Source organism: Ochotona princeps, chromosome 3, assembly GCF_030435755.1.
Source record: "Ochotona princeps isolate mOchPri1 chromosome 3, mOchPri1.hap1, whole genome shotgun sequence".
Taxonomy (NCBI): domain Eukaryota; kingdom Metazoa; phylum Chordata; class Mammalia; order Lagomorpha; family Ochotonidae; genus Ochotona; species Ochotona princeps.
Genome location: NC_080834.1, coordinates 85,836,485 through 85,862,931, shown reverse-complemented (window position 1 = coordinate 85,862,931; position 26,447 = coordinate 85,836,485). Strand labels below are relative to the sequence as shown.

Genomic DNA, 26,447 nt, shown 5'->3' with positions numbered 1-26,447 from the left:
GGACACAGATTAGAGACAAAGAACTCTGTAAACTCATGGCTATAGCTGCAGCCTGCCTCAACACTTGAGACAGTTTCACAAACCTGATTCTCAAAGGATGACACAAGAAGAGACGGGTGATCAACTGTACATGCAGTGGGTTATGCTGCAGAAAAGGCAGGAGCTTAAAGGGAAAGCCAAATCTTATTATGGGCATAAACATGCGTGCCCTCTGCTCTGGAGGGTGATGTTATCTACAACACCAGACATCAGCTAAACACCGTCTACAGGGAAACACTGATTTTATTATGGTTAGATCGTATGTAAACCTACTCTTTTGTTCTGGAGAGAAACAACATCTTCATCTTTCAAAGCTACTTGTTAAAGGCTACTTGAAAAAGTGCAGCAAAAAGGCAGTCAGCCAGCATTATAAGCCATGCATTATATGTAAGAGCACCATGGGATTTGTGTCCCAGTAATTACCATGTCTGGCAAGCATTTGGAGAGGAAAAGCTAGCCTCACATCTGAGGGCTTTGTTTATCACAAAAGCACAAACTACAAATGAGAAGCAGGCTGTTAAAAGCCAAATGTAGAAATGTGACATTTTATGGAAAATGACTTAAGACTAATTTAGCATACCACCAACATTATTATAAATACCACCAAGCATTACAAAAATGCAAGTCAGCTTTACCAAAATCAGGAGGAGCATCAGGCTAAAAGCTAGGAAGAGTGGGGCGTGGAAACTTAGCATATACTCTGTGGTAAGTACCATGCCTCAGAGAAAACGGTGATGGAATATACACAGAACCTATCATCAGGGAAGCTTAAAGTTTAGCAGAGAAAAAAGATACCTGGAAACAAAGATGAATGGGAAACCAGTGCAAAATAAAGATCATAAATGTTCTCCAGCAGGTGAATGGAACATGATTTTAAACTGCAATTTCAATGCGGTAGGAACACAGTTATAAAAAGTGATACAACAGAATAACCAAGATAGATTGGGGTGATCATGAGTGGGTTTTGAATTCTAAGCTTCATCCTGACTTTCTTTACTCTTTAGTAGAAGAAAATCCATTAAAGAGGATCAGGAAAGAACATAAAATCTTCTAAACTAATATTTACTAACACTCATCTTTAGTGGTTTGAGATGGCCATACAATAAAGCAGTTTCTTGAGTGTCTGCACAAAAACTCTGTTAGGAGTTGGGGGTGCAGCACAGCCACCTGCAATGCCACCACCCCATACGGATGCCGGTTTGAGTCCCTGATGCTCCACATTCAACTCAGCTCCCTGCTCTTGTGCCTGAGAAACCAGCAGCAGATGACCCAAGTGCTTGGGTCCCTACCTCCCAAATGGCAGCCCCAGATGAAGCTTCTGGGTTCCGGGCCCAGATCTAGTCCTAGTTCTGGCCACTGTAGGGAGAATCAGCTGCTAAAACAATCTCTATTTCTCGCCTCCCCCCCCAACCTCTCTAACTTTCAAATGAGTAAAATAAGTATTTTTTTAAAACTGCTATTGGAACTGATATTCAGGCCCTGTCAGACAGGCTAGTTTACTGGTCAATTGTGGGGCCCAGGATTGTGCTATCTACTCTTGGTTAAGAGCTGACATGAAGTAATCAATATCTCAACACTTTGGATCACAGATTTAAGAATGAACAAAGGAATGGACTTCCACACTATCAACAAAGTATCATCCAGGAACATGAGTTCCTGGTCACAAACAAGCTCTATGGAAGAAAGCAAACAAATGAAGGCTACAAAATTTCTAGAAATAGCTTGACATACCATTGGTATTAGAAAGCCAGAAAGTTACTTGATGATATTCCCACATATTTATCAGAAGCAAGACTATGCAATAGTATTATCTTAATCCCACAACTGACGATTCTGAAGCATTACATTTAGCAGGTTGTAGAGTGAAAACAAAAATCACTAAACCTGGACTCAAACATGAATCTGACTCAACAGACTAAATCCACCACACCGACCTGCATTACACGTCCTTCTTCTGACCTCCTATCACCCCTGCCAGTTGCAATGTAGCAAACTTTTTCATGTCTAAATGCAGCTCTATTTTTTTATGAAACAGAAGGATAAATAACTTCCAACAAATAACTGATTTAACAAACATTAGGAGCCCACTATATAGTTAGCATCTGTTTAACTGAAAACCTATCAGGTTTGCAAGAAGGATCAAAGCATATGTGGTTGAGGTAACAGGCATTAAAAGTATGAAGAAAAAGATCTTTTACAAATATTTCAAAACCTCTTAGAGTCAGCTATTTCAGCAGTGGATATTGACCCAGTTCTTTAACTCAGAACTTTTCTAATGAAGGTAAGTTATCACTCCAACAGAGAAAAGAAAAGGAGAGCTAATTTGGGGGATGGGAGGAGGAGTGAAGAAAGCGGGGAAGAGTTTACACCATTTTAACTTTTTCCCAAAATAAATGAAAACAAAAATGAATTGAGAACAGGAAAGATAGAGAGAAGGGACTAAGAACAAAAGAAAAGTAAACCTCAACAAAATTTAAAACTTAGTATTTTTCCATTGTTAAGCACAGAAGATACCTTAATTGGTTTCCACTTTGCTGGCCAACACCTTCCACTCAACTGTTCCTCACTTTGGCAGATACACGGCCACAGTATGCAGTCAAGAGAATAGTAACTACAAATAAAACCAAAGTCAATGAACCATTATTATTCCTAGATTTACTAGAAGAAAGTGCTTTGGAAATTTATATTTGATAAAAACAAGAAAAAGAACAGAGATATAAGACAATGGGCAGAAGACATTATGAGTCCAATCCCCAAATAGCTCTTTTCTTTAGCGCTGTTTGTTATCTTTCCCTCTTCACTCTAATATATAAAATGAATAGGCCACAATTCTGGTTAAGGCTTTGTCCAAGGTATTAGCTACAAGAGGAATATTCAGCCATTTTGCAGAAAGGAAGGAAGGAAGGAAAAAAGAAAGAAATCAAAATAAGCTCCACGGCTTTTATTAGGGCACAGGGCACTGCAGTGCTGAATGGGAGTCATGTTGCAGCCCATGCCCTCAAGGCTGGCCAAGGCAGCAGGGAGGATCAAATGTCTGCTGCTGTGGAGCCCTTAGTGGGTTTCTGACAATCTGCCTTCTCAAGACTAGTCAAACATCTTATGAACTGCTTTCATGAAGCTCATCTTGCAGGGAGGAGTAAAGACAATAGCAACAACAACATCTAGTGTAGGCAACTATGGAAAAAACCAAAGCCGGGAAGCATGCTAAAAAAACACACTTGGTAGTGAAGAAAAAGAATGCTCTATGATTTAGGAAGTGCAGGAAAGACATCCCTGATATATAAGGTATGAGTAGAGATTTAAAAGAACTGTGTTTTGTTTTGTTTAGCAAAGCTCATTGACTGGCCAGGGGAAACAGTACACCAAAATGTCATGCAGCACGGAGGCAGGCCTGGTGCACGCAAGCACCAAATATCACTGCTGCCAATATGGGAAAAAGTGGTAGAAATAGTCTCCCAAATTGGAGGGGTCACAGAGAAAATACAAGAGCACTTGAATTCTCCTAACAATTCTAACTTGTGATTGTGGGGAGAAGTCTTCGAGGGTTTTGAACAGCAGCTTATCATGGCTTAATATGCTTTCTAGAAGGATCACTGATTGTCATGGCACAGAGCTTCTACATGCAGCAAGACTAACAAAGAGACTACCTGCTAAAAACAAGAATTCCTGAGAATAGAGCAGAATCTAAGTAAAGGTGACCACTTGAGCAATTTTTCCAAATAATTACATAAGAAAACTCTGAATAAAATTCTCATTGCTGTTCCCACCCTTGGTTTCACACAAGCCTAAAAATAAGTACTCAGAATTTTAGTGAGATAATTTTAGTGCACTGTGAAAAATCCAGCCACTGTATGTGAGGATGCATATTTGAACTTTGTGTTCCCTTCCAGTGGATAGTTTACGGATTACAGACATTTCTGAAAGGAGTAAATTGGGGAGTTGGGAAATAAGATGATCTAACATGATAAATATAATTTTCCATGCCACAGTGTTATTTCCTAAAGTGGCATAAATAGAGCATATTTCCTATATGAAACATAACCAAAACCAAGGGTTTTAATTCTTAAGCAAGGCTTCCAAATAAACCCAAAGTACTAGCATTAATCTCTAAAAGCAATGAAAAATTAACTCCACAGCATTTGCCCAAGAAAACAGTTAAAACATAGCCCAGCACTAGAAACTAGGGCTTTGGAATCCTAACACATTGTTCTAAGGCCACTGCTTAAAACAAAAATAAAAACCAGTTAGAAATGACATGTTCAGTAAATACAACAATTATGTGAAAAGTACCCAATGTAATACATGCACTAAAAAATATGTAATACTATGAGAACTTGTTATAACAGGTAAGAATCCCATGGTCTAATTTCAAAAGGGCTTAATGAAAGGTGAGTTTATAAATAAAAGGACTGAAGAGATACTTACAAAATGTCGTAGTATTTAAGACAGAAAAGTGGTGAAAGTGAGGTCTGGGCTAAGTGGAAGACATATTGAGAGGAAAATCTGCTTGCCATTTTAGTTGACGTAATTATTATGTTAAAATATTAAGTCAAATGTTTAAATCTCAAAAAGTACCCTTATATTGTTTAATTTCAAAAAAAAAGAATTGTTGTAGTCAATACTAACACATAATAAAACCATGGTTATACATTTCATGTAATTATTGTATCTGTAATAAAAAGGAATTTGAAAAATCATCATGATATACTGAAAAACGCATAAAACTGCAAAAATATTCATTTGCATGCAAAAAGAAAAAAGATTTAATATGTCTGCAATTTAAAAAATCTAAAATGTCTTAATACTATCACCCCAAATTCACTTTACCAGTGAAAAATAAATCTGTCCTTTCTCAATTGGACATTTATCTAGATTTGGTCTAATCATCCATCATTCCTAGATTCTAGAACTCATATCAAGAGGAAAAATGGTAAGAGTAAGGTAGGGTGGTACAAAATGACAAATCAAAGTATTATACTAAGATAAATACTAAAACTTGTATCTTTCAAATTAGGCCTAAATTCATCACAATGTGCAGTGGCATGCAAAAGGTCTACAGTTTTGATATGGACATTTAAAAGGCAGTAACTGATACACTACCATATGCCAGCATCAAAACAAAACAAAAAAACAAATTGTCACAAAAAAATTAGTTCTTACATAATCAGCATTAAAACACAAAACATACACACAATAACTAAAAAAAAAACCAAAAAAACAAAAACCCCTCAAATACTCAAAAGCAACAGAATCTTTACATGATACCAATCCAACCTAAAGGTTTAAAGGAAGAGGTGGAGAAGAAGCATGAATGAGGAAAGATACTTCTTCACTACTATCTTTCCTTAATTTTGGGGGAAATTGGGAACTTAATCTATTTTAACAGCTATATAGTACAGACTTAATGAAGAATTGGTTATTATTATTAAAGAATTCTTTAGGCTAATCCTAAATAATTAATTTTTTTCTAAATAACCACACAAAGCAAACCAAATCTCCATGTTTTCTTCTACTATCCAATATGAAACATTCTGACAATCTACACCCTACATGTCATTAAGTGATTATTTTGTAAAAGATTCTCTGAATTCAACATAAGCAGGCACTTGTTCACCTACATAATATCATCTGATGTGCTGAACAAAATCATTTCAAAATCTCTATAGTTAATCTTTTACTAAGCATATGTTTCATTGACTCTTTTCAAAAATTCATTTTCTACCTCAAAGTTTTTAAATGGGCTTTTCCTGACTCTACATGTATTTAGTAAGAGGGTCTTCCTAACAATCTCTAATTCAAACATCTAACACTTTATTCAACCCACAATGACTTAAGTGCCTTTATAGATGTTATTAAACTATGATCTTTTGCCCACTCTATTTCCTGCTAAGAATTCTTAAAGAAAAGCTGAAGTGGGAATAAGATGTGAACATACAAGGCTTCACCCAAATCACCTAATCTATTACAAGCAAAAAATAGAACAAAATGCCCAGAAGGGATAGAAAACAGGATAAATTATACCTATTAAAACACAGTTTGAACACTAAATACAAACAGGAGATCTTGGCCCATTAAGAATCTGAGAGATCACAAACTGTTCCAGGCTACAATTATGCTTCTATGTAAATGACTAGTTTTTCAGTGAGTTTTTTTCCCTCTCCCAAATTTTCTCTGACACTATGGTTACATAATTTTTAAATTAAAAATGGAAAACACAAAGCTATTTTTTTAATCATCTAACTTTAGCATCTGAAAAAAGAATATGGCACAAAGCTAAACTTAACTTAGAAGTGACATTAACTAAATCACCCAAGATTGAGGCTGCTAAAATAGAAATACTAAGTATTTTTATACAGAAAGCTTCCTAAATCTGAAACATGCACTCATGAACCACAAGATGCTGTTCTGCTGATTTGAAGAGTTTTCATGCTATGCTGTCTTTGTTTTAATTAAGAACACTCCTCCCTCTGTATTTCAGGAAATTAAAGCTGCTAGTTTATACTAATTAAGCTTCTAAAACCAGGTACTATTGGGCAAAGGTTAAGCAATTCCATGTAATGAAATAAATTATCAATGTATACTAAGTATCCATTTAGAGAGAGCTCAACCCGGAAACACCAAAGGCAAAATGTGAATGAAAGGTATGATGAAAAATTCATATTAGAAAAAAGACAGATGAAAGGAGCACGGTGTAACCTGACAAAAGTCACAGACTTGTGCACGAATTAACCCAGCTAAGACAATTCCAGAACCCAGGCTCCTGGGTCCAAAATCACCAGACACTCCTTGGGAGACTCCTAAGTCACCATTCTTTGTCCAGTGGCACAAAGCCTCTCATACACTGGAGGAAACAATTTTCTATCAGGGGAAAAGCAAAGTCTAGACAGCTTCAAGCTGAATTCCTGAATATCTCCCAGGTGCTAATATATACCCTAAATCAACCTTTAAGAACTATTGAAAAAGGAACAGAAATAGAAACCTATCAGCTATCCCCATCATTTGATCAAAAGTACCATCAATCTCCAGAAGCAGCCCGAAAATGAGGGTAGAAAACTGCAATCTACCAATTTAGACAAAGCATAAATGTCAGGGTAGAAACAGTTCCCTCATCCTCCGCTGTATATACCAAATGTTTATTTTTCATCTTCTTTACCATGGGTGGCACAAAGGGGGATGTGAATGAGCAAAAAAGGAAGCTAAGAAAAACAAAGTTTTCCTAAAGGAATGTACAGACCAAGGGAGGGTATCAACATATTAATAGTTCAAAAAAAGGGGAAATGCAAACCAAATCATACAGTGAGACCCAAATCAGTTAATAAGCACATTTTGTTCTCAGAAGAAAGTGCAGTGACAGCAAAATTATAATCACAAATACATTCTCAGAACAAGGGTCCCTAATGATTATGAGTTTTCCATCATGGCACTTTAGGCTTCACTGTGGGGGATATAACTGCCAATTAATTAAAGTATTAATGCTAGCTGATCCTCCCCTGAGAAACATCAAGGTTAATTGATGTACTCTTGCTCTCCCTTACATCTTGTCACCTTCGTGCTGACCATAAGCCCTCACACTAAAAACACTTTGTGCAAACTGACCACAACACAAGTGTTTCAATTTCAACCTCCATAATGTGTTTTCGTGCCCTTGCCCACACCTCAACCGACTCACTGAAAATCTTTGACTGTATGTGGATATTAAATCAGCTGTTCCACAGGCTATCTGCACGAACCCTGGGAGAAATTCAAAGAGCACTACAGAACAATCTCTATATGCTGAGATACAATGGAATCACCTCCTTTTAGAAAATAAGCAAGTCTCAAACAAGAAATAAATGTAATAAAAGCACATCATCCTCCACTGTGATCAAGAATAATGAAGACAGGACCAATGCAGCAAAAACTTCTGCAGGGAAACACAAAAACCAATGCCCAGAGCTCCTTTAAGAAACCAAAGAGCCCCCTTCGCCCACAGAAAAGAAAAGAAAAGAAAAGAAAAGAAAAGAAAAGAAAAGAAAAGAAAAGAAAAGAAAAGAAAAGAAAAGAAAAGAAAAGAAAAAGAAAAGGAAAAGAAAAAGAAAAAGAAAAAGAAAAAGAAAGGAAAAGAAAAAGAAAAGAAAAAGAAAAGCCTAGTCAATCTTGAAAGAGCTGCAGATATATTCTACAACTTCCCTCTATAATTCACTCCAGCAACTCTCAAACCTGGGATGGTTAGTTCTTTGTTTTAAGATCTCTCCTAAATAAGCCCTTCTGAGGTAAATACAAGTCTGGTAAATATTTAATATAGTATCAACTCCTCTAAGGCCTTCTCATCAAAAATGACTGCTTTATCATAAATAAGAAAAAGTCAGGCTCTTTCTAGGTTTTTATTAATTAATAATCTAAACTGATACTGGGATTATGTCCCATTTAAATATTTTAAAAATTCAGGGCGGTTCATGTCCCAACTGCTCCACTTCCTATCCAGCTGCCTGCTAATGGCGTGGGAAAGAAGCAAAAGATGGCCCAAGCACTTGAGCCCCTGCATCTGTGTTGGACATATGGAAGAAGCAGGCTCAAGGCTCCGGGTTGTGACCTGAATCAGCCCTGGCCATTGTAGCCACTTGGGGAGTAAAACTGTAGATGGGAGCTCAGGCTCTCCCTCCTTATCAACCTCTTTCTGTAACACTGACTTTCAAATAAACATATTAATCTTAAATAAATAAATAAAAGGCAGATCTATGAACTCAAAAGTAACCTATGCTCTTGAATACAATCACAACAAAGGACAACCTAAGTGAACAGCAGTCTATCCTTGTTAGAAAACAAGACCATGATTCCCACTAAACTATGTGAAAGCTGTGTCTGGGTGCGGACCAGGTATCACTGGGCTGCCAACATCCAACAAGAACCAGAATGTGTGTGGCCAGTTGAGCAACACCACAGTTCTTGTCAAGACAGGAAGTGACAAAGTCAACCTGGGCCAACGACCCACTGGTGTGTGGGAGAACTGCCACTGGGAGGAGACTCGATGGAGGAACTTGGGAAACCTCTTTATTGGGATGCAGTCCCTGGAGGTGAGCACAAGAAGCAAGGCAAGGAGCAGCCCAAACCATGCCAGGTTACAGTACCCACTGGCATACATGTGGGTGAGGTCTACGGACAGACCAGTCTGGGCCAGCACCTAACACCCACTGGCAAATCTGAGAACCAGGGCAACACCAGCCAGTTCACATTAGAACCAGGACAGCAATCAGGCTGGGTAGGATAGGCTGCAGCACCCACCAACAGGAGCTGGAACTAGACTAGGCCAGGCTGCGCAATAAGATTGTGGTCACTTTGTCTGACATTGTCCGTACCAGCAATGTTGGGGCACACTTAAATAACAGACTGATGGAATCATGACTCCTTATGAAGGACTATACTACTGTAGCAATGTGGGAAAAAAAAAATCTGTTGGGGGGTGGGAGTTTGGGTCCAATCTCTATAAAATTGTACCATAAAATAAAAATTTAACAAAAAGATTGCAGTCACTGACATGAGGCAAGTCATGCCAGCCTGGGCCCAGTAGGGGTCAGGTAATTGAGTCCTAGGGACGGGGGAATCTGACAAGGGCTCAGGTAGCTTGGCTCAGGTCCTGGGGCCCACCTGTGCGGTGAGGGCTCGGTTCCTGAGCCGTGGGAATGGGGTAACGGGTGGGGTTTGGGTCACTTGGGTGTTGGTTTTGTGAACCCCAGGGGTGAGGGATATAGCACGGTCAGGGTGTCAGGTTTGTGATCCCCACGGTGGGTATCAGGTTTGTGATCCCAAGATACGGGATCCAGTAGGCCTCTGGTCACCTGGCCCAGGTCCTGAGCCCCCTACTAGGTGGGTACTGCATTTGTTAGCCCCAGGGGTGGGGAATCCAGGGGGATTCAGCGGGGTTTGAGTTGCCTGGCCCAGGTCTGAGGGTCCGCCTACTAGGTGGGTGCCAAGTTTGTGAAGCCCAGGGGTGGGAGATCCGGCGATGCTTGGGACACCTGGCCTGGTATTTGGACTCACCTTCAAAAACATGTTCTACTGAATTAAAAAGGTGGAGCAGTGGACACAGGCCCTATTGTAAAAGGAGAATATGGCAGCACATTTGGTGCTTGTAGCAAAAGAAGAACAGAACAAACTGGACAACTACTTCAAATAAGCGATGACAGCAAAAAATCTCAGTGAATGGGGTCAATGGACATTGGGAGGGTGACATCATCCTCGGATCGGTGAAATCTGCAGCACTTCAGAATTATCCAAACCACTAGGATAGAACCCCTGGAATAAGTACATACTGAGACTCTGGGTTGATATGAGGTGGCAGTTCCTCATCCCTGGGTACTGGGACGTGTGGAAAGTCATGAGTAGTTTCCCCCTTTGTCTCTCCCTTTTCCCCAGAAACAACAAGAATAGCAAATTTGGAAGCAATGAATTCACTCAATTTTTCTTAAACCTCTATCCCTCCCATCCTAATTAGCCATGTAATCATTATTAAAAAAAATTTATCCAATGAGTAATTAACAAACCTACATTTTTCTTTCTAGGCTTGCCTTCTAAGCAAGATAAAATAACTATACAACCTGGCATTTTAACATCTCATATTAATGCTGGGTGTATTATAGCGCTGAAAAACACATGCTCTGTAAATTATGTTGATTGAAAAAAAATTCTGGGGCTTGCACTGTAGCACAGTAGGTAAATCTGCTGCTTACAGCTCTGGCATACCACATGGGTAGGGTCCTTCAAGTCTTAAATGCTCCACTTCATATTCAGTTTCCTGCCAAGGTGCCTGAGAAGGCAGCAGAACATGGCCCAAGTGCTTGAACCCCTGCATTCACATGGAAGACCAGGAAAAGGCTCCTAGCTCCTGGCTTCCAAACAGCCCAAATCAGAATAGCTTATTTGGAGAAATCAACCTTCCAGATTAGGATCCAACCGGCAAGAATGGGGACAGAAACAGGAAAGCCACAGAGGAGAAAAACCCATGGTTAACTTCCCTTGTGAAGAGGAACATTTTGCAACCACCTTTTAACGTAAGACGAAAACCAAACAAAACTTCGACTGCATGTGGACTCTCACTGATCCATTCACTTTTACAACAATATACATGTGATTTGCTTAAAAGCTAGTTGAGTCAATTTAAGAAAAAGGGTTCATATCTCATTTTACCTGAAAGAGTCACAACTGAATGAGCCTTACCTGTCACGGGGTCAAAGAGTTGATTAGCTTCTAGGTCTGTAAAAGTACTACTACACACAGGACATTTGAAGGAAGCCCGGTTGGTGGAATCTCTTTCATCGGTTTCAATCCTCCTCCTCATGTGGTCCAATTTGTATTTTACCACATTAACAAGAGTACGATAATTGATAAAGTAATAGTTATGGCGAGTGGTTTTCCCATCTGCAGCAGTCTCTACTCTCATTCTGCACTTGATGAATTTGTCTCCCTTTAAATTATTCAAAACGGATCGAAGTTGCTTCCGATCAAACTTGAGCAGCTCCAGCATATCCTCCTCTTTCACACAGGGATTTCGGATCAGGATGTCCAAGGCCAGGGCATGCTCAATGCCATAAAACCCCCGGATCACGTACTTAGCTAACTTCTTCAATGCTGCTGGAACCTCAGTGAGGACATCTGGGTCTGCCATCCTTAGCAGTAAACTTCAACTTTAAATACACTAAATTCACAGGGGGAAAAAAAAGAGAAATAGCAAGGCATAAAAACATGGCAATCATATTTCTTTACTGATTACTCTCATGATCTATAATGTTTGGTTCCGAAAAAATATAAAAATTACTATTTTATTAATTTTTTTTTACATAATAATGTCAAAAACACTTTATTTCAGAAAGAGAAACACAATAAAGGTCAAAGAAATGCTCACAATTTCTAATCATGTAGATCTTTGGGAATGCCAAAAGCCCTCTAAAAAACCTAACAGTTAACATAACCTTTACTACTTCTTTGGAGTAAACTTTTTCTACCAAGATTTAGGATTATATTACCTAGGTATGCTCTCACAATAAAATCACAACAAGTAAACAAATATGAACAATTTCTGGCTGATAAAACCATTAAAAGTTGCAAATCGGAGACAAATGAGCACTCAGATCCAGTTTTACTAACATTGCCAGGTTAAATCTGACAATTATGCAAACACCACTTAGTCTGAAACAAAGAAAAGGGGAGGCTAGCACTGCTGCCTAGAATGTAAAGACACAGGCTGAGACACAGTCGTCCCATGTGGCCACTGGCAAAGGTCCCATCTACTAAGCTTCCAATCAGCTCCCTGCTAACAATCTGGGAAAGCAGTGGGAAACGGCCTGGGTGTTTGGGCCCAAGATGCCCACTTGAGAGATCCAGACGAAGCTGGTGGCTTCCACTTAGCCCATTCCTGTTTTGGCTACCTGGAAAGTGAACAACAGGAAATAGAAGATCTCTGTCTCTCCTTCTCTTTAACTGACCTTCAAATAAAATACACAAATCTTGGGGTGGAGGGGAACACAAAGGAAAAAGAAAATGGAAGGAAAGCCCAAGATACCATTAAATCTCGGATACCCTGTGAGAAAAGGCAAAAGCTAAAGTGAATCTAACGTTCATGCCATGACCCAGAAAGCTGTCCTCTCAACCCCCCAACTAGAATGTGCTTGGGACAGTTATAAATGTACATTATAAAACAGCTTTTGAATCAATCAGACATCCTACATTTTGAAAGACATGGGATACTGAGTAAATTCCTCAAACAATTTCAAGCTACATTTCTCTAGTGAAACACAAGCATATCATCAACTACTTCAGCGGGGCTGTTGTGATTAATCAATGAAGACGTAAGAACTCTGGTATCAATTTAATATATTCCAAACTAAGAACGGCTGGGCCAGCCACAGGCTACATCAGTAAAATGTCCCTATTCCATTAGTAAATTTTTAATGGAGAAACCTCATCGAACTATTTCAGGTCACTGAATCATAGTCAGTTGTTAATGCCAGCTTCCATTGTAATTTTTATCTGAAATCAGCAGTTATCAATTCTAATCAGATTTAGTACCTTTTTTAATAAGATACTTTTATATTGACAGAACTCTAGTATGAAAAATTTCCTAAAAAAACTGACATATTTCAAGGATAAAATACAAGGTTTTACCTGTGATAAACAGAAAGCAAAGCCATTTATCAGAAAACTTGAACTCTAAATGCTAGGGAATGATTGCAAAGGATAAAACACAGTAGCAGCTGGTTCCAAACTGGTGTCCCAAGGCTTTCCAGTGATTGCAGTCATGCCAGGCAAACACCTACGTTTAACATCAATGTAGACCACAGTGCACTATGGTGCACACGGTACTCAGCTGTCTAATGTGGTCTACACATTGGTACTCAGAACCAGTTTTGGTTCTTTTGCTATTTCATACACAGCTGACAGGACCTACCACACAGCTTTAGAAACAGCCAACAGATCAAAGAATAGCAAAAACCAATTTAACCCGGTTTTCCAGTATTACTTCCTATAGTTGTACCTAATGATAGTCTCCTCTGGCTGCAAGGCAGAATCATCCAGGGAATACCTTAAGAATAACCACCCTCAGAGCCGGCATGATGGCTCAACTGCCTAATCCTCCTCTTGCAAGGGCCGGCATCCCACAGGAGCGCTGGTTTGAGTCCCAGCTACTCCACTTCCTATCCAACTCCCAGTTTGTGGCCTTTGAAAGCAATAGAGGATGGTCCAAGCAAGACCCAGAAGAAGCTCCAGGCTTCTGACTTTGTATCAACTCAGCTCCAGCCATTGTGGCAATTTGGGGAATGAGAACTACCAAATGAAAGACCTTTGTTTTCCTGTCCTCCTTTCTGTAAATCTGCCTTTCCAATAAAAATAAATAAATCTAAATAATAATAACCACCACCTTGGACCATATATCCAGTTTCAGTATTAGTCTAGGAGAGCCAGATTAAGTATTATGCAAACTTTAAAAACTTGTTAGAGTCACCTAAAAAGTATTCAAAGCCCCTGATCCCTGAAGTTGCTGCTAAAGCGAATCCTGCATGAATACATCCCTGTTTCACCTAAATATTTTGTCTATTTTCTTTGACTGCAACATTGTAGGGAGCCCCGGACAGCAAAGATGTGGCAAGGGGATTTTGCAATCTAGTAGTTTTGGGATTTGAATCCAGTTCCACCATTTCTTCACCTGTGACCCAAAAAAATACTGAGCTTCAGTTTCTTCTTACATTAAAAAAAAAAAAAGACCCACAGGGCCCTCTTCACATAACTGATGTAAAGACTAAATAAAATAGCTAATGTACCATGTTTTGCTTTCAGGACTGACATAAGAGTTCAATTATGTATTGGTATTCATATTAAGTAACTACGAAAGTGACTCTCGAAGCAGTATGTGCAAAGGACTCACATAAGTAATGAAGATAGTGCTACTATACAACTATGAAGAGCCATAGTATAAGGCCTAAACTAAGAAAGCAAAAAAAATGCAACAAGAGGATAGAAAGAATAGATGCACTAAATAAATGAAATTTAAAAAAAAATATATATATATATGTATAGTATACTGGTGTACTATAACAGCATCCTAGTGTTGGAAAAACCTTAAATATATCTTTGTTTTGAGCCATGGTAAGTAAGCAAACAAAAACATTTCTATAAGAAACACTTAACACCTGAAGAGGAGCAGATTTGGAAGAAATAAAGCAGTCACCTCCAGATACTTGTCTCTGAGGAAATAGCACACAGGCTGTTCCTCTGAAGATGCCCAGCAGGTAACTCAAGAACTGAGACTGGAGCTGGGACTGAGAGCAGGCAAGGTCCAAGCCCCTGCATTCGAACACCCTCCTTCCCGACCACTGCTTTTTCTTCCTGGCCACTTCTCTTGCCCACCCATGCTCACTGCCCTGACCCACAGGGATTTCTGAAGTTACTTAGGTCAAAGGTCTCAGACAGATCACACAGTCGCACTCAAAGTTTTGAATTAGCTGTCAGCGTTTAAATTAATCTCAGCAAACTCCAGCTCCTTTTGAACACTGGTGGAACAAAGTGGGCCCCAGTTCCCACATGGACACAATAAGCCAAGGCGGAACTTGAAAGAAACCTCTCAGGTTGTTGGAGACTTCTGAGGGTGTGGCCTCCAGGGGCCCTTGTTTCCTCTTCATCTTCATAGTCAGCTCTCACCCTCACCTGCCACCCTCCCCAATCCAGACCCATATGTACTGTCACCACCCAAATGTTAAAGTCACCTGAGCACCACAGAGGACACTGGAGAAGCAAAGTCGAGAAGAATATTTCTCAGCTTCATGCTCACACAGCATAATCCCAATTCAAGGAAACAGGTAAGCTTTCCTTATTTCCGCGCCCCCAAAGTTAAGCGCCAATCCCACTTCGGATCTCCAATGACATTTCTTCAGACACCTTCCCGGATTCCCCAGAATTCTCCAGAAGATTCCCCCTTCACAGGTTACTCCCCTGCTTGCACCTTTGTCTCTCCATCTAGTTCATCAGTGGATTTCCACCTTCTAACCACAAAGACCTTAATAAACCTCTCACACATCTAAGCACCTATCCTACCACTCACTTCCTCCACAACAATTATTTTAAAAGGCAGGCTACGAGACAAACCTCATATTATTATTTAGAAAGTTTTAGAAAACCGCGCTTTGACAGGATTATGCTGAGGGCGGAGGGGGCAGTGAACGGGAAAGGGAGAAGAGGAGAATCCACTTGGAGTATCCCAGTATACAACTGTTCCCGGGCTTCTACGCAGGGTGTCTAACTGCAGTTTTCTCGGTTCTCACATTCCACGGCTCGTTCCACGCCTTCGTACCTAAAGCTGCAGCTGCGCTCCACGAGGCCAGTTCTCTAACGCTCACTCCACTCCAGCCCCCGATTCCCCCAATTTCCACGGACTTTAACTGGTGGGTCGAGGGGCGCACGAGGCGCAGCCACGTCCTTCCCTTCCCGAGTTCGCTCTCGGGCCGGGCCGGGCCAACCGTTCTCCGACAGACCAAAAAAGGGACCAAGACAGGAGAACAGCTAAGGAAAAGGGGGTAAAGAGAGGAGCGAAAACAATGAGAGACCAAGAAAGCGACACTGCGCCAGGGAACTCGGAACGAGCAGGAAACAAGGTTTACCAAAGCGAACGTTCGCACACTCCCACTACAGCTTTCCTCAGCACCCCAACCACCGGCTTCACCGAACCACGCGACTCGCGCGACGAAGAAAACGCCTAATTTCTGCGACAAAGGCCGGGATTCACGCGCTAGCTTGAACTGCACGGGCCAATCCACACCGTGCAAACTCCGCCCGGCCAATAAAATTGAAGGCGCTGCCCGCCATACGCCGCTGCGATTGGTGTATAATCCCGGAACAGGCGTTACCCGGGATGGCAGTGGCAAGATGGCGGCTCTGGATCGGGTGAAGGTGCTTGTGTTGGGAGACTCAGGTGAGCAGCTTCGTCCACCTCTGGGGATTCCGACAATGAGGTGTTACCCAGTAACCCGTTTTCATTCACTCTTCCACGCGCAACTTCCTGGCGCTACTGCCTTTTGCTGCCTTCCTCTCAGGACCTAAAGACTACATTTCCCAGAGGACCTTGCTGTCTTACGAAGCTGTCACATAGCGCGGGTGGGGGACACGGAGCCCTGGCATTTCTCCGACTAAATAGCTTCTCCCCTTGGTCTCTCTGGCGACCGAGCCAGGAGTGCATTGTCAACGATTCTAATTATGCAGACTTTGGGTTTTTTATTGGGCGCCAAGTAAACGGTACAGAAATAACTAGGGTCTGTTCATGAGATTGTGTTCGTAAGCGAAGCAAGACGAATGATCCTGGCGAGGGCTGTGACTGGGTTATCTTCTGTTACCCTGTTTTACGGGTGCAAGAGTGAGGTTGGAGAGATGTGATGAACCCAGAATCCGTACACGCACACACTAAGCTATGTAGTGAAATGCTGAGCAGCCTTCCTGTTTCACTTTTGACTGCGCTTTTCAATTTCCTTGTTAGCCCTTTTTAAAAATGTATTTGATAGGCAGAGAAACAGAAGAGCTGGTTCACTCCCTAAAACCCCAGAGGCAAGTGCAAGTGAAGCCTCTGTCTTCCACGTGGCTGCTAGGAACTGAGTGCTGCACTTGGACCACTGCCTCCCTGAGTCTGCATGAGCAGGCAGCTGCAATAGGAGGCAAATATGGAACCCAGGCGTTCCCTAAGAGGTGCAGGCTCTTCGTTGCTAGGGCAAAAGCCTGCCTCTTATTGTAAACTTAATTGAAAATCAGTTACATGCTAAGATTAGTAGAAATAAAGAAATTAAAGGTCTCATTCTGAAGCCTTTGGTATCTGATCCTGGAGGCAGTTTAATTATCCTTTAAGAGTTTGGTTCTCACTGTGGACATCCGGGAACTACGGGTGAAATATGTACTCCTTCCCACCCTCCAGGAGAGTGTCTTTTTTGGTCCACCACTGCCCCCACCCCCAACTGCAAGTTCAGCTGTCCTTAAGAACTTAAACACATTTTGCCTTTGAATTTTATAGATTGGTTTTACTGAAGTCGACTTTTGAGTGTGTACTGTGAGCAGACATTGTGCTGGCTAGATGTTTGAACATAGAGAAGGCATATGCCAGTTTTCAAAGACCTGCAAAATTAATCTTCTATAGATTACGTTTTTTTGGATACACTGTGTATTACCACAGATCAGAGAAAGCATGGTATTTGCCTATGTGTATTGGTATCCAATTACATTCATTTTGGGGCAAAGGACAGAAGATTGACTTGGTGAACTGTTTATTGTTTACAGACTTTGTCTATGCTCTTGAAGAACAATAGGGCTTTTTTTTTTCTCACCTTCTAGTGTTGAATTCCTTTTTCTTTTGTTTTAAACTTACATATTTTTATTTGAAAGACCGAGTTATAGAGAGATGGAAAGACAGAGTCCCCAGATGGCTTTATTTCCCAAATATTCCCCAAATGGCTGCAGTGGCCAGAAGTGATCCTGTCTGAAACTTACTCCTCCCACATTGGTACAGGGTCCCACGGCCTTGGGTCATCTTCCACCTCTTTCCTCAGCCATTAGCAGGGAGCTGGATTGGAAGTGAAGCAGCCAGGACTAGAACCATGCACCCATGTGGGATGCTGGCACCAGCACAGCAGACAGAGGCTTAACTTGCAAGCCATGATGCCAGCACCCCAGTTGCTCCACATGATCCAGAGAGTGGGTGTCCCCATTCCTCTGTTCTTTGCTTTTCTATCATAGATGACGATCCTTTTCTGTTACGTGTTAGAGGTGATCACTTGTTTTTTCAATAGGCACTGTATACGGGGTTATGACTGGTTTCAGGGCATTACATGGAAAGGGCAGATTTGGCTGCTGCTGGCATGTGTGAGATAATTAGCAGGTTTGGGGCTTCATTTAATCCAGTACAGTTGTAAAACAGAAGACACAGCTGTGCCCACCAGGAGCATAATTGATCTTGTCACAGATTCGCTAAGTTAGGTTAAATGTACAAAGTCACTTGTCTTTTTACCAGTTTCCATTTAACAGCTTTTTACTATCTTGACAGATTAGTATACTTTTTACATTTTATCTCCTGTTGTATTCAAACATCAAAGTTTATTTTTCAATAATGTCTAATCTCCTGTGTGAAATGTTGAGGGTTTCACAATTATATAAAGCAGAGACTTGAGACTTAGAGCTTTGTTTTGTATTCTAAAGGTATTTGATCATTTAGTAGGGATTCTTGAAAGTCGCACTAATCTACACAAGCTGTTTTCTCTCTTCTCTCAGAGATTAGGGGATGTAATGAGCTTAACACATTTCCAACAGCTATTCTTGGAACTGACATTTACTTAATTATATTGGGCCTTTTTTCCCCCTAAGCAAATTGAGTCCATCCTTTTGATCTAATTTAGTTCTAAAGGTGAAAATAAAGTCAGAACTTACCAAAAATTCTTAGAGAAATGTACGATTAAATATTGGATAATACTTCAACTATATGCTGATACTGGTGATCTTTGCGTGGTGATTTTTATTTCTTTAAGCTTTCTAGATTGCTAATATAAATTTAAAATAAAATGATTCGTATCAATAATTCACACAAAGATGTTATCTAAATTTTTTATGTAATTAATGATTCATAAAGATTCACCAACTTTGCTTGTTGTAATGGAATTCCAAAGTTCTGTTGAATAAATTATTCCACACAGAGATGTACAGATGGAACTCAGGCACTTTCCTCTTACAAATCTGAGTGCTACTGTTAGCATTAGTAACTAGTCTGCCCTGTGCCCAAAAGATCTGAAAGAAGATGCCACCTTAATCTGTTATGTCAAAAGTTTGCCATTCTGCAAATATTTCAGTGACATAATATGAATTTCAGAGTTACTATAAATGCTATATTTGTTGCTCAATTTAGTTCTCTAACAATATTTTGTGTATAAGACAACATAAATGGTCATTATATAGAAGAGGAAGTAAAGGCGTCCTTTTTTCCCATTGCAGAAGGCTGGGCCGAGTGTTTGGTTCTTAAAATCACTTTTGGTCAGAACTGGAGTATCTAACTACGGCATTGTCACTGACAGCATGCAAGAACAACCTAGAAGGCCATCTAACAGGATACTAGGAAGGGACCCCAGTGTGAGTGTGCAGGAGAAAGGATCTACCTAAAAGATCTGTTAGATTTCGTGTGTCTCAGACAAGCTAAATGAAGTCTTTTAAAGGGAAAGGAATTAGTTAATCTGAAATTGCTGCCGACCGTGATTCTCACAGTGAAACCCTGGGCTGTTAGTATTGGTATCACCCGGGGACTTATTAGAAGCCCAAAATATTGGGCCCTGTGACAATCTGCTGAATCAGAAAGTGTGAGGGGGGAGCCAGCAGATTGTGTCTTCAGAGGTCCTCCAGGTGATCCTGGTGCTGCACTGGAGAGAACAGCGCTGCCAGCCATCCTCACTTACCCAGGAAAGACTGTTTCAACAGCTTTGCTTTGCATCTCATTTTTGCCACATGCTCTCAGTCTTCCCCCTGGCTGTAAGAAGTTCCAGCATGCCTTTCATAACTAGAGTTCTTGTATCTTTTACAGGTGTTGGGAAATCTTCCCTAGTCCATCTTCTATGCCAAAATCAAGTGCTGGGAAATCCATCCTGGACTGTGGGCTGCTCTGTGGATGTCAGAGTATGTGTCTTTTATGCTTCAGTTTTTAATTAGCCATATTAGAGATAACTCCTTCAAACTACAAAAATCAAGTTGCACCACTGTAATTAAGATTAAAGAATAATACCTGGGGTTATCATCCTGTAATGTGCTAGGTGTTGTAGTAGTGGTGTTTGCTTATCTTTGTCTATTTTATCTTTTAAAACTGTGCTATACTCAGGTAGATGCAGAAACTGAGGCAAAGGAAATATAAGTCATTTGACCTATGTACTCAGCTCATTAAAAATAGAGTAGATAGGGCCAACACAGTAGCATAACAGGCTAATCCTTCACCCGTGACGTCGATATCCCATATAGGTGCCCGTTTGAATCCCAGCTGCTCCACTTCTGATCAAACTCCCTGCTTATGACCTGGGAAGACAGCAGAAGATGGCATGGGTCCTTGGGTCCCTGCACCCATGTTGAGGACACTGAAAGAAGCTCCTAGTTCCCAGCTTCAGATGGGTTGAGCTGCAGCTAGTGGCTATTTGGGGAGTAAACGAGTGAATGGAAGCCGTCTCTCTCTGTCTCTACTTTCTAAGATCTGCATTTGAAATTTTAAAAAATCTTTTTGTTTAAGGCGGAGTGGAGATTTGAATCCAATTAACCTGATTCTGTGTATCTAGAGACCATTTAACAAACTCCACATATAATTCTGTAAGCCTGTGCCCCTAAAATGGCAAGCTTTGGGCTAGAAATACAGAGTATAGACAAAAACTGGCATTCCAGATCTAGGTTCAATGTCATGTTTAAGAATCAGAAGCAGTTCCCAATGGATTAATTGTTTCCCCAGGTATGCTGGCCATTTCTTGACTTTGACATGGCCCAGCCCTGGCTATAACAGGCATATACGGAGAGAACCAGCAGGTAAAAGATCGCCACATCTGTCATTTCTCCCTTGCCCTCCTCCCATCTATTTTTATATCTCTCTTTTACTTCTTTCTCTGTATGTCTGCCTTCCAAATATTTTTTTAAAGCATGAATCTATTTTGATGCACATAAATTTTGAAATTCATGCATAACATGAGCATTTTTGTTTGTTTTGTTTTATGACACAGTTTAATAGGCACTGGGATTTCCCATCCCCCTGGCCAAGTTCCCTCCCATCCCAGCTGATTTCCCCTCCAGTTTCACAATGGGTGTCTTTCATGAACATAAGTCCATCATGCTGCCACTGAAGTGTCTCCCAAGAATGTAGGCATGAACAGTGTTGCAAAGTCCAGCATCCGACTGTCAGGACATTATCAGCATTTTGCTTGGAGCCCATCATTGTTCTGTATGCATGGAGACATCCTGTTCTCTGTCTCCACGTCTGAACATATCAGTTTTCGTGACACTTCCATTATGCAACCCCTTAAATGCAGAACCAGTGTACACAGTCCACTCCAGGGAGAATAATAGTAAGCTTTCATCCATGAAGTTGCCGAACATACAATAAAAATACCAATGGGTCGCTAGAGTGGTGAGAAAGAATATTAAGAACCTTCATGTGGGAATAGATGCCAGTGCATGACCCAGGTGGTGCTATAGAAATTACAATAAAAACTAGAGCATCATTACTTATGAGTTGTAGCAATAATAGTGATAAAAGGGACATTAACAATCTCAGGTATTTACAAGCAATCAGTCTCATACATGATTGATTAATGAACATGAGCATTTTAAAGTCACAAAGTATACATGGATTTCAAAACTTCTTTGAGGGTCCAGCACAGTACCCTTGTGTCTAAAGTCCTCACCTTACATGCACCAAGATTTCATATGGGTGCCAGCTCATGTCCTGGCAGCCCCACTTCCATCCAGCTCCCTGCTTGTGGCCTGGGAAAGCAGTAGAAGACAACCCAAAGCCTTGGGACCCTGTATCCATGTGGGAAATCTGGAAGAGGCCTCTGGCTCCTGGCTTTGGATTAGCTTAGCTCCAGCGTTTGAGGCCAATTGGGGAATAAATCAGCAGATGGAAAATCTTCCTGTCTTTCCTCCTCTTTGTATATCTGACTTTCCAATGAAAATAAATAAATCTGAAAAAAAAATTCTTTGAACCAATAATCAATTTTTTCATTTTGCTTTCCACAAATGTTTGAAGTACCCTCATATATTGCTGCTGATTGGAAATCTTCTCAGGGCCAGCCTCAGGACATAGTGGGTAAAGCCACTGCCTGCAGTGCTTACATTTCCATGTGGGCTCTAGTTCACATCTTGGCTGCTGCACTTCTGTTTCAGCTCTCTGCTGATGGCCTGGGAAAAGCAGCAGAAGATCCCAAGTATTTGGACTTCTGTCACCCATGTGGGAGACCTGGAAGAAGCTCCTGGCTCCTGGCTTTGACCTGATCCAGCCCTAGTCATTGTAGCCCTTTGGGAAATAAACTGGCAGAAAGATCATTGCCTTTCCCTCTGTCTCTCTGTAGTTCTTTCAAATAAAATAAAATCCCCTCATTTGTACAGATGTTTTTAATTTATTTATAAAGCAGATTTACAGAGAGGAGAGGCAGAGAAAGCTCTTCAGTCCATTGGTTTATTCCCCAGGTGGCCGCAATGACCAGAGCTGAGACAATTGGAAGCCAGGAACCAGGTGCTTCTTCCAGGTCTCCTATGAGAGAGAACTGGTACAAGGTCTCAAGGCTCTGAGCCATCCTCTACTGCTTTCCCAGGCTACAAGCAGCGAGCTGGTTGGGAAGTGGAGCAACTAGGACACGAACCAACGCCCATATAGGATCCTGGTGCTTGGAGGTGGAGGATTAGCCGATTGAGCCATCATGCCAGGCCCTAAAATGAAATAAAAAAAAAATCTGTCAGACTATTCATTTTTTAAAAATATATTCATTTTATTTATTTGGAAGGCAGAGTTACCAAAAGAGTGGGAAACACAAAGACAGGTCTTCCATCTACTGGTTCCCTCCCCAAATAGTTGTGACGGCTGGGGCAAGGCCTAGCAGAAGCCAGAAGGCAGGAGTATCCCACCTCCACTGCTTTCCCAGGTGCTTTAATAGGGAGCTGAACTGGAAGTAGAACAGCTAGGATTCAAATTGGCACCCATAGGGATTGTCAGCACTGCATGCAGTGGCTTTACGCACTGTGCCATAGCACCAGCTCTAGACTATTGGGTTTTTTTAGATTTTTTTTTTTTTTACAATGCATTTAAAATATTTTATTTTTTAGTCTTTCTTGTTCTTTAGTTTTTCCAGCCTCTGTCTAGGTGTTGGTTTGTTTTTAGTCATCCCATTCAGTAGCATGCTTATGATGTCTTCATTTCTCATCATTTTTATCCATTATCATCATCTTCCCTTTATGCCTCCCTTTTGTAATCCCATTAGATTTTTGTCCTCCAGGTGTTTCAAATGCTCTGCTATGTTCTCTGTCCTTTATTTCCCCTTGCTACACTCTGCATGATGCACTCAGAGCTGCCTTCCAGTTAACTAAGAATTTGTTCAATTGTTTAAGTAACTAAACTATGGAATCTCGGGATTTTTGTGTGTTTGTTTGGCTGTTTATGGCATTTTCTCCACCTTTCGTTGTGATTTCTACTTATTTTAATCCTTTTCCACAGTTTAGTTTGTGGTTTTAATGGATTGTTCTAGAGGGGGGTAGATATCCTACTTCCTGTATCGACTGCACCACTTTGTGGAAATGTATTGTAGAGGAAGTCTTTGGAGAGGATCTCCTCTTCAGTGGGATTTTCCTTCTTTCTGTAGAAGTCCTGTGATTTGTCAATGAAAATATACCTGGGTCACACCTGTGCCTTTCTGCTGTAGTCAGCACCCAAGGGGTTTGAATGAGCCTTGTAGTTTCTCAACTCCGACTTTCCACACTATGTAGATAATAGAAATCTACCTCTGTCCCCAGCATCTGATGGTAGCCCAGGCTTATGGCCTCCACTTCTTGTGAACCATAGGCTACTCTCTACCATCCCCTACCTCAGGTCAAGTTGTTACTGCTCCCCTGAGTTTCTGAACAGGTTTTTCCAGGTCGTTCTTTATTGACTCACAGTTCTTCAGGGCTCCAGATTTTGACAAGGTAATTGCAGTTTTCTTCCTCACCCAAGGATACTCTTATTTTTAAAGATGGAAGGCAGGTCTGCCATTGTGGAGTGGGCGCTAACACTCCAGGAACAAGCCTCTGAAATTAAATCTTACTCTGTGTCAGTATGTGCTTATCCTTCTGAATTTAAGTTGTTTGTTCTTATCTAGCACCTGGGGATATCCCATTCTGTCTTGAGCTAGTTTGTGTTCTCTCTCTCCTCTCTCTTTTTTCTCTCTTGTCTTTCATACTCTCTTACTGCATTTTCATATTTATGGTGTATGACTTATATGTAGGGTACCCATATGTTTTGTTTTGATGACTAGTCTGGCAGTCTTAGTGTTTTAATTCAATTAGTGGGCCTTGTATCCAAATGTTCTGTTTCAGAATTCTGTATGATGCCTAGGAATCAGCATTTTAATGGTACTAGGTTCAGTGATTAAGAAGCCACTTAGATACCTGTTTCATGTGCTAGAATGCCTGGATTCAGTCCTGCCACTGCTTCTGATGCAGCTTCCTGCTAAAGCATTCACTGGGTGGCAGCAGGTGATGGTCAAAGTTCTTGGATTACTGCCACTCACATGGAAAAATCCATATTGAATTCCAGTCTCCTGACTTGGACCTGGTTCAGCCTGGTTGCTTTGGACATTTGGAGAATAAGCCAACAGATAGCAGATACCTCTCTCACGTGCATGCTATCAAATAAATAAAAAATAGTTTTAGGGAGTCAGTGCAGTGGCTCAGCACTGGTATCGCATATAAGCACCAGTTTGTGTCCCACCTGCTCCTCTTCCAGTCCAGCTCCTTGCTTGTGGACTGGAATAGCAGCCGGGGATGGCCCAAAGGCTTCGGTGCAGGTGAACTGTATTGTGGAACACTGACTAGGATGTAGGATCAGTATACTCTGGGCAAATAAAAGCAGTTATGGACAGCACTTGGAGCAGGGAGTAAAACTAAGAAGCAGGTACTGTGACGCTGGTAGATAATAGCAATAAGACAAGAGGGAAAAGGAGAACTGATGAACCAGATCCTCTAAAGGACACAAATACACAGACACACACACACACTGAGAGTCACATGCTGGAAATAGCTATAAGGAACAGTTGAGAATATTGGAGAATGAGGCACATCTATCTTAGTGGGTGGAAGGTGAAGCCATGTCAACAGTAGAAGTGGGCTTACCAGTTTAAGTTAATGCAGTGAGTTTAAGGATAGGATATAGTCAAATTTTTAACCATAGAAAAAAAGTAACAGGAGGAAAGTGAAAGTATTTGGAGGAAGGGAACAATTGGAAATTGAAAGATGGGTAAGAGGAAGTACAAAGCAGAGTGTAAGAGACCAAGTAATGGTAACTGGGAATAGCATTGGTGGCGAAGTTTCCAAAAGAAATTTTGTCTCTACAGTGCTCTATATAAGAGAGTGAATACTTGATTGTATCTCTGAGGAAAGCTTTGTGAAAGATCCAGAGAACGTTCAAACATGAAATTATTTGTTCTCAATACTCTGGGTTTTTAAAGTTAACAGCAGCAGTTCCCTTTGGAAAATGCCACTTTTGCAAAAAGGAATGTTGGAGTTAGTTTATGTCACATTACATATATATCTGCCTGAAACAGGCAGAACTGGCAAGGTTGGCACTCTTGCAGGTCTCTCTTTTGGATAGAAGGAAGCTGAGCATTTGTGCTCACACTCATTGCCTCGCCAGATGCAGATTAGCAGGAACTGAGGCTCTCTGAAGTAGCACATGGGTTTCCCAGTGGTGGCTTACGCTGCTCACCAAACAAGTATCCCTGGATTGTGTATTTTGTACCTTTGTGCAGGGAACTGCCTAGGAGACTGGAAGAAAGATGATAGTGGTCAGTGACCAACATCTTGTAATAATGTGATTTTTTTTTTTAACTGGAGTGTGTGTGATACCAAAAGACTTTTTAAAGCCACACTGGCTAGAATTATGTTATTACAGAAGGATATGGCTCATGGGGCTGAAGACAACCTTGTTTTTATCACTGTCCATTCTATCTGGTTGGTCTCTGTATTCCATCTTTGGGAAGAATGTTTCTTGCCTGACAGTCTAGGCAAAAGGCAATTTTAAACTATAATCTTAAGTTGTTATATACATGTAAATCATTTTTACTACCATTATAATACAGTGAACAGTTTTTCTCACTGGAAAGAATGCTTAAAGCTTATAAAGCCTTTGCCTAAATAGCTTGGAAGAACATTTT

The 26,447-nt window shown here is 40.8% G+C and overlaps 2 protein-coding genes across 3 annotated transcripts in view; one reads left to right on the top strand and one right to left on the bottom strand.

Moving 5' to 3' along the window:
• GTF2E1 (general transcription factor IIE subunit 1) overlaps window positions 1–16,247 on the bottom strand; it is a 33,984-nt gene extending 17,737 nt beyond the window's left edge. Inside the window, exons 1-2 of one of the 2 annotated variants that reach the window (XM_004577867.3) lie at window positions 16,164–16,247; window positions 11,233–11,710 (exon numbers count right to left, since the gene is read on the bottom strand). In XM_004577867.3, the coding sequence (XP_004577924.1) occupies window positions 11,233–11,680 (448 nt within the window). In that variant the 5' untranslated portion in view covers window positions 11,681–11,710; window positions 16,164–16,247. Of the gene's footprint in view, window positions 1–11,232; window positions 11,711–15,856; window positions 15,983–16,163 lie in introns of those variants that run through there. The other variant, XM_012928801.2, reaches the window with a different exon arrangement.
• Window positions 16,248–16,309: 62 nt separating this feature from the next.
• The window catches only part of RABL3 (RAB, member of RAS oncogene family like 3), a 46,841-nt gene continuing 36,703 nt past the window's right edge, over window positions 16,310–26,447 (top strand). The window contains exons 1-2 of the mRNA XM_004577868.3: window positions 16,310–16,474; window positions 20,102–20,193. Of these exons, the coding sequence (XP_004577925.2) occupies window positions 16,429–16,474; window positions 20,102–20,193 (138 nt within the window). The 5' untranslated portion in view covers window positions 16,310–16,428. The remainder of the gene's footprint in view (window positions 16,475–20,101; window positions 20,194–26,447) is intronic.